Source organism: Monopterus albus, unplaced genomic scaffold (genome assembly GCF_001952655.1).
Source record: "Monopterus albus unplaced genomic scaffold, M_albus_1.0 scaffold346.1, whole genome shotgun sequence".
NCBI lineage: Eukaryota > Metazoa > Chordata > Actinopteri > Synbranchiformes > Synbranchidae > Monopterus > Monopterus albus.
The window spans coordinates 278,734-287,637 of NW_018128226.1; the positions used below are offsets into that span (position 1 = coordinate 278,734).

Here is an 8,904-nt window from a genome sequence, read left to right on the forward strand (position 1 = left end):
TCTTCTCTCAGACACAGCAGCTCCACTCTGTCCTGATGTTTCCTGGTTCCCTCCCCTTCAGATCTACAGGTTGAAGATGGGTGTAACCAACATGTGGTTATGTGTGAGAGCTGACAAGCCCCGTTCACTGCACAAACACCTGTTGTGTAGATCAGCGCTCAAACTGGTTTCACTTGTCAGGAAGTGAAACTCAGACAGTCGTTGTCACTGAGAGGTGAAATGGCGCAGAAAGGAGTTCAACTGGACCGGGAAGCTAATTCTTGTTCCATCTGTCTGGATCTACTGAAGGATCCGGTGACTATTCCCTGTGAACACAGCTTCTGCATGAACTGTATTAAAACCTTCTGGGATGAGGAAGACCAGAGACATGTCCACAGCTGCCCTCAGTGCAGACAGACGTTCATACCGAGACCTGACCTGGTGAAAAACATCATGTTAGCAGCTTTAGTGGAGGAGCTGAAGGAGACTGGACTCCAAGCTGCTGCTGCTGATCACTGCTATGCTGGAGCTGAAGATGTGGCCTGTGATTTCTGCACTGGGAGGAAACTGAAAGCCCTCAAGACCTGTTTAGATTGTCCAGCCTCTCACTGTGAGAAACCCCTGCAGCCTCACTCTGATGAACCTCCGTTACAGAAAAAGTCGAGCCTCTTACTGTGAGAAACACCTGCAGCCTCACTATGAATCGGCTACGTTTGAGCAACACAAGCTGGCGGAGGCCTCCAAGAAGCTCCAGGACAACATCTGCTCTGGTCACAGTAAAGTGAGGGAGGTGTTCTGCCGCACTGATCAGCAGTGTATCTGTTATCTCTGCGCCATGGATGAACATAAAGGCCACGACACAGTCTCAGCTGCAGCAGAAAGGACTGAGAGGCAGAGAGAGCTCGAGGGGGGTCGACAACAAATCCAGCAGAGAATCCAGGACAGAGAGAAAGATGTGAAGGTGCTTCAGCAGGAGGTGGAGGCCATCAGTCGCTCTGCTGATAAAGCAGTGGAGCACAGTGAGAAGATCTTCACTGAGCTGATCCGTCTCCTGGAGAAAAGCCGCTCTGATGTGAAGCAGCAGATCAGATCCCAGCAGGAAACTGAAGTGAGTCGAGTCAAAGAGCTTCAGCAGAAGCTGGAGCAGGAGATCACTGAGCTGAAGAGGAAAGACGCTGGTCTGGAGCAGCTCTCACACACAGAGGATCCCACCCAGTTTCTACTCAACTACCCCTCAGTGTCAGCACTCAGTCAGTCTACACACTCATCCAGCATCAACATCCGTCCTCTGAGATACTTTGAGGATGTGACAGCAGCTGTGTCAGAGGTCAGAGAGAAACTTAAGGAGGCTCTGAGTGAGACATGGACAAATGTCTTAATGAAACTGGCTGAAGTGGATGTTTTACTGTCACCAGCAGAGCCCAAGACCAGAGATGGATTTTTAAAATATTCACATGAAATCACACTGGATCCAAACACAGCAAACACATATCTGTTATTATCTGAGGGAAACAGAAAAGCAACATTAATGAGTAAACAACAGTCTTATCCTAGTCACCCAGACAGATTCACTGGATGGTGTCAGGTCCTGAGTAGAGAAACTCTGACTGGACGTTGTTACTGGGAGGTGGAGTGGACAGGGAGAAGAGTTGGAGTAGCAGTTGCATACAAGGATATCAGCAGAACAGGGGGCTCGAAGGAATGTGGATTTGGATGTAAGGACGGGCATTAAATTGTTATCAAAACTGTTATTATTTTTGGTACAACAGCATCCAAACTCCCATCTCAGGTCCTCAGTCCTCCAGACTTGGAGTGTACCTGGATCACACAGCAGGTATTCTGTCCTTCTACAGCGTCTCTGAAACCATGACTCTCCTCCACAGAGTCCAGACCACATTCACTCAGCCTCTCTATGCTGGACTCTGGTGTTATAATGTTGGAGACTCAGCTGAGTTCATTAAACTCAAATAGACAGAAGTGAGTTCAGATGCAGTTTGTTAAAATCTTTATTTTAAAGCTGAAACTTCTTAGTTTTCCATGTTTGTTGCTTGGAGCCTAAACTGACATCTGTCCAGATGAAAATGTAAACTTCTCTGTGCTCTAAATGTTGGAGGAATATTTGCATTGATGTGTTTGTGTGTTGTTGTGTCTTTTTTGTCAAACTTTGCTTATGGACCCATAAAGTCTTGGGCCGGCCCTGATGTGGAAATTGGGTAGTGAACAGTGTTCAGCATCCTCACAGCCTGGTGGATGAAGCTGTTTGTAAGTCTGGTGGAGTGGGCCTGGAGACTCCAAAACCTTCTCCCTGAAGGCAAGAGTCTGAAGTGGGAGTGTGTGGGGTGGGAGGTGTCGTCAGCACACCAGGCTCCGCGGGTGAGGCGGGTGTGGGAAATGTCTGTAAGGGAATGTGAAATTACCTGCTCTGTTAATGATGTAAATCATCAACCTCTATGACGTCTTGCCTTGTATTCTTAACTGTGTGGGCACATCCACGTTGGCAAACTAGCAAATAGCCTGTGTGTTTAAAAAAGCAACAACTTATGTAACTTTGTGTAAAGCAGCTCTTCACTGTGTAAACATTTAATCATTGATTCATATCACACTATAATAGAGTTCTACATAAATGTACATATAAAGAAGTTTTTAAGTGTTTATTCATCTCATTTCTTTGTTAATCATTGTAACGTCTCCTATGTGGACATAGTTTCTACTGTTACAGCTGTGTTTTACTACAGTATATTGTCATATACATTTACCATATTTGGAGTATGGCGTTGAAAACTGGGGAAACACTTACAAAAGTTCACTTCAACCATTGTACATATTACAAAAATAAGCGATAAGAATTGTGCATTAGATGGGGTATAGGGATCACACCAATGGAGCTTTCATACAGTCTAAATTGTTAAAATTCTTTGATTTAGTGGAATATAAGACTGCTGTGTTTATGTATAAAGCCAGGAACGACTTATTACCTGGTGGAATTCAAAAACGATTTAATGAAAGGGAAGGGGGATACAATTTAAGGGGTCAATTAAATTTAAAAATTCATGCTATACGTCCAACCAAAAAAAGATTTTGTATTTCCATAAGTGGGGTAAAACTATGGAATAATTTAAGTGTGGACATGAAAAACAGTACTAGAATAAACACTCTGTTTTAAATTTTCTGTATATTACTTGTCTGGTGAAGAAGAGAATTACCTATGTAGAGATACTGCTTGCAGCCAATGATGCATGAAATTTTTTGTATAAGATGATGTTATGGGGTAGGACTGGATAAGTCTGATTTCTTCCTACTCCATTCAAACATGTACTAGGTATAAGCAAACTGATTCTGAATCAGCATTGGTTGGATTTGTATAATTATGTGTGTGTTGATGTCATTTGTTCTGCATGTTTGAAAAAATAAATCAAATCAAATCAAATCAAATTGTCACAACCTGCACTTAATGGGCGTCCACAGGAGGAGTTACAGTGGTTAACAACTACATTAATCAAAACTAATATCTGTATAGTGCTGATAAATGCTGAATAGTAGGACTCAAAGTGTTACCAAATCCGGGTACAAAGCCTCTTTACACTCATTTCTTTTCTTGGGCTTTCTCTTGAATTGATGCTGAGTTTAAATGCGGCTCCTCTTCGTATACTGTCTTCTCTGTCCGATACAGTGCATCTCCCTGTTTTTCTATGTCCTGTAAAACACTTTGTAAATTCTGTTTTGAAAAGTGCTATATAAATAAAGTTTGGTAGCTTTCTTGCTCGTTATAATAATCCTAAATTTATGGATCTCAGACTGTATGAACACAAATGTGGCTAAGGTTTCCTATGTTTGTGATCTGCTGTGATACTCACTGTAATTATGTCTAATATATATATGTATTTATATAAAGAGAGAGAATTCCCTTAAACACTTGGATCTTCCTCCATATTATCTTAGTGGAGGGATCTTCCTCCATGCTCTCGTCTTCTGCTGAGGAGCTTGATTAGCAAACACTCCTCTCTTTGTGAAGGAAACAGGAATACAATCGACAAAAAGCTGCAGCACCACATTACACAAAAGTGCACATCTGGCTCCACCTAGTTTTCAAATCCCAGACTGCACCTGTTATACAGTATGTGTGAGCATACTGTATAACAGTGTCATTATCACTGAAGCATCAGTACAGATAAAAAGGTCAAATTCCTCCATGTTCAAACATGAACCCTGTGACAAACACATCAACACCAGGACACTGACTGTTAACCATAGGGGAAAAGTGTGTTTATTACCCCCACGTTTCTCTATATTCAGTCACTTTTTCATACTTAAGAGGTGTTCGACAGCAAATGACATCACTCACATTCATCTCATAAAACATCCACAGCTTTACAGAAGACAGGAGTGAGTCCGCTCTGCTCGACCCACTGATTGTCAGGAATGTTTGAAACACTGCTGGAGCCTCAGCAGCGAATCCATTTCCAGCTCCTTAGTGCACATGACTTCCAGTTAGAAATGAAGGCACATGATAGCAAACACTGAACACCTGGCAGTCAGAGAAAGAGCTTTCATGTTTGTTTGCTTCCTTGTTCATACAGAAACATTTCTATAAAATTCCAGTAAAAACATCCAGCCCACTGCTGCACATAAAATGATAAAACTATAAGATGCTTCAGATTAAAACTAATGATCATCGAACACTGAGCAGAGCATAAACATGTTCACAAATAACTGTAAACAGAGATTTTTGGTCATTTATACAAAGGGCTTTCAGTGACATCAGGCCCATGAATGGACGCAGACAGCTGAGACAGCGCCGCCACTCCCCGGTGGCCACTCATGGTACTGCAACAACAATGCTCCTGCAGCCCAAGATCTTTTCCCCCATAAACCACAATGATAAGCAGTAAAACTGTAAACAGGACACCTCCAGGTGGAAACTAGGTCAGTTTTTACTCTTTGAATTATCAGTTTAAATCCATGGAGGCCTTATACTTTTAAAACTTTCTCAAAGCCTAGAAAAGTGAGTTTTACTGTTGTGACCTCATCACAATATAAAGTGTCTGAGCTGAACCAGAGGCCAGCAGAGGACATGCTAATGCACACAGCACAAAGGCTATAAAACTTTCTTGGCTCACGCACCAGTGTCTGTGTGCCATCTGTGAGTGTGTTGTCTAGTTGTGATCTTCACTTGTTCTGCCTCAAAATACGAAAGTCGCAACCCAACAGCCTCATCTCAAACACATGTAATAACATCAACCTGAGTCTTTGAGGGTTTCATAAACATTAACAGTACAGCAAAGCATGGTCCAGATTCTCTTGTGCACAAGACTCAGTTTACTGAGATGAGAATCTTACAACAGGGTTTCAGTTCAGGATCGTGGTATTATGTTGTCTTATGTCAGGGAGTTCATAACACCAGCTGTGTGTTTATATGTGTGTCTCAGTCCATTTCATCTTGTAGGAGAGGGTCCTGGTCTTCCGTTAGAGAGGTCCTGTTGCCAGCTGCTTTGGTGCCACCTTCACATTTCTGTAACAGGACCAGAATTTAAAAAAGCCATTATGAAAAGTTCAGGACATCATACAAAAAATCTGACTTTCAAATTAGACCTTTGATTCTTATTGCCATTAAATCTACAGCTGTCCCACCTTTAATACATTTTTACAGTAAAACCTCTATTCTGCATTTCTAAATATGCCATGGCCACTGAACATACTGGAATACAGCACATTGTAATTGTACAACATTCTAAAATCACTGTGCTTCAGTTGTAATAAACTGCAGGAAAACAATAATACATATGAAATTAAAGGACACATCAGGGGATATTCTGCATTTTTCCTGTTATAAATAAATCTCATGAAAAGACCCAAACACTGAATGTCTCCTACTAATAAGTCTTGTGTATGTCTCCACCCTCTGAACCACAGAGCTCCACTGTGTCCGGACGCCATTAAACCCATCGGCAGCTACGCTGTTGTACTGGCTGACATGTTCCATCATCGCCATGAACGCACACACACACACACACACACTGGAGTTGATTCTGACTCAGTCCCCCCCCCCCACACACACACACACACACACACACCGTCCTGATGCCACAGACTCACTAGAGACCAAAAATGGCCCCCAACAAATGCACCAACTAAAGTAAACACTGTATCTGAGAGCTGTTTTTAAAGGTTTACATCTTCGGAAGGACCCAGAGTGAGCGCCACAGAAGGCAAGAAGCACTGAGATGCATTTCATAATGTGGTGTTCTTCATCTCATACTGGAACAGCTGTTTGTGCATTATCACATGCACATGGATGCTCATACACCTGCTATGCAAAATGCATAAACAGATTCCCTTAATTTGCTCCATGTGTTTTCCAAACACTGACAAAAGAGCTGAAAAAAATCAACTGGACTAGATTTCTAGGTCGAAGACGTTTCACCTCTCATCCAAGAGGCTTCATCAGTTCTGACTGACTGGTGTTGAGCCAGAGATATTTATCCCCCTTGGTGGTGTTTCAGTCCTTTGAAGGCCAACAATGTCCCTTAACAACTGAGTTGTTATAGCCCAGTATCGGTGAGAGTCGTTACCCGTCTTTGAATCCTCCCCTGTGGACTGATGCCTATTGTCCTGGTGGGCATGCTTAGGCGTCAGACAATAGACAAGTTTTTTCAGCTTATTATGACCTGGATGACTGACAATCTGCACAGACTGACAAAAGAGCAGCTCTAGAGCAAAAGAACAGCAGCTCAGTGTGCACAGCTGATACCTGACCCTTGTAGCAAACAGGAGTCCATTTTAAAAACTGGTAAATGACACAACCATCATGCAGAGACTACAAAATTAACACACAACATTAAATGTATCACTTTAAGCTGTCAGCAGTTTTGTCTGCGTGCTTATCCAAAATGTTAAAAGAATAGGATCCATTATTTTTCTCAGCCAGAATGTGTTGAATAATACTAAGATTTTATAAAGTACAAATATAAACACTTAAATGATGTCAGTCAATGACAGAATGTAAGACTTTTAAAATCGCCTTTAACTTAAACCAGATTCAGATCCATCATCTGAACCAGCTTATTTCGTCCTGTTAGTTAAAGACAACTTGTTACAGTGGCTTTAGTACGACTCCGTGGATGCGCTTCAACCAGCGAGCAGTCACGTGACAATGCTGACTGACCACAGGCTGTTTTCCAACCTTGAGTGCAGAGACAGCGTCATGTTTGGTTGTATAGCTGCTGCTGCATTTTCAAGATGAAGTATGAAAAACAGCCAGTCCACAAAACTGGGTTTACCACATCTCAAAAAGTAGCAACACCACCACACATATACTGCATTTCAGATACTTTATGTACATTAGGTAAAAAATCCCCAAATGTTCCTGTGCTCACCTCCAAAGCTTAAACATAAATGAACAAAAGCAACAAACACATTAGTACATGCCTTTGTGTGTGCACCCACCTGTATTTTTCATGATATATTTCTCCTGTGAACGTTTAACTGGCTCTTTGCTGAAGGCCTAAAACATGACCAAATTGTCTTACACATCAGCCAATCAGAAACACAAAGACAATCAGCTGCTGGTCTGATTAGAGTTGTTACGTCGGAGAAACCAGCAGCAGCGGGGTTTATTTGGAATCGTGGATGTGCGGGGTGCTCATGCAGAGAGTGATCTCAGGTAATGATCAGTTCCAACATGCAGTTAATTAAAATGACATGCTTTTTTTTTTTTTTAAAGATCAGACAGTTTATTGTGGAGTCACTGGGTTTGTTCGGCTCATCATCGGTCCTTTTCATGGACTGATTATCATGATCTGGGAAGCAGCATTAATACTGAACTCTGTACAACAACCGGTAATGCTGATTGGAGTGTTAAAGGATTAGTTAACGAACTAAAGCACAGATGAGCAGCTCTGAGGAAGCTGCAGCATCAGTCTGTGAAGCAGTTTGTAGCATTAAGCAGCACAGAACTGCTCTCCGTAATAAGAGGGCTCCAAGTCCTGTATAAAATCCCCTGACCAAGTGTGTACCTGATGTTTATCACACCGTCAGACATGCCCTCTCACATACCAACGGTTTACCTGCAGCTGGAGTAAAATACAACTTTGACTGTTCCTTTACCTTCTTAAAGTTTTACAGGGATGAGAAGGGAAACTAGTACAAAGACAAACGCTGACAGATATCCACCTGATCTGTCTGTCCGACTGCTGAAGCCTCCTGCTAACTTCAGATAGAATAAACTGTTACACAGATGTAACTTTGTGTCCTTTAGATTAAAGGTGGTGTCCTGACACAGAGCCTTTGCTCTGCTGAAAGGTGGTGACAGCAGACATCTACCTTGGTTCTGATGATCTACTGAAACTACAAATCAGTATATTATTGTTGGGGTATAATGGGGGATGAGAAAAAAATGCAGCAAAGACTGCATCAAGATAAAGGCGATTATATTACTTCCCTGCAGCCGAGTAGTAAATGTCCCGAGGCCAGCTACCAGTCAGCAGCTTGGAGTAGAGAACCCCTGCATTCAACTGCCACCACATCCACCTGTCATAGCAGGTACAATTTCCAAACACTGAATTTTATGCATTTCCTAAATCAAATGGGAAGCTGGTTGGAAAGAACTGGACTCAAGTAGCAACTCGTTTCCACACTGTAAAACAAAATATCAGCATGAAAAGTAGAAGAATCAGCTTCAAAAATCAAAAACCGTCATTCGGCAGAGTGAATGTTGTTTGATTTGGATGATTGAAACCGAACCGTCTGTGAACGGCAGCAGCTTTACAAACCCCGAGCCTCTCCGCCGCCGGCCTTGTTGGTGCAGCATTTCTACGAGACCTCTGCAAACATAAAACATCAAAAACCACTCTGATATCACGATTCTAAAACCTGACAGCCGCCACTCAAACCTTAAAGAGGCCAAACCTCTTAGCCAACTGTTCCTGC

The 8,904-nt window shown here is 42.3% G+C and overlaps 2 protein-coding genes across 4 annotated transcripts in view; one reads left to right on the top strand and one right to left on the bottom strand.

The window, feature by feature from the left end:
• The first annotated feature begins 115 nt into the window (after positions 1 to 115).
• On the top strand, positions 116 to 2,148 carry LOC109974763 (tripartite motif-containing protein 16-like). The gene is given in 3 exon segments (XM_020625133.1): positions 116 to 589; positions 645 to 1,700; positions 1,703 to 2,148. Coding segments are annotated over 3 exon segments (1,674 nt in total). The 5' UTR covers positions 116 to 219; the 3' UTR covers positions 1,951 to 2,148.
• Positions 2,149 to 4,220: 2,072 nt separating this feature from the next.
• scarb1 (scavenger receptor class B, member 1) overlaps positions 4,221 to 8,904 on the bottom strand; it is a 16,618-nt gene continuing 11,934 nt past the window's right edge. For all 3 annotated transcript variants that reach the window (XM_020625130.1, XM_020625128.1, XM_020625127.1), the window contains one exon: positions 4,221 to 5,488. In XM_020625130.1, the coding sequence (XP_020480786.1) occupies positions 5,402 to 5,488 (87 nt within the window). In that variant the 3' untranslated portion in view covers positions 4,221 to 5,401. The remainder of the gene's footprint in view (positions 5,489 to 8,904) is intronic.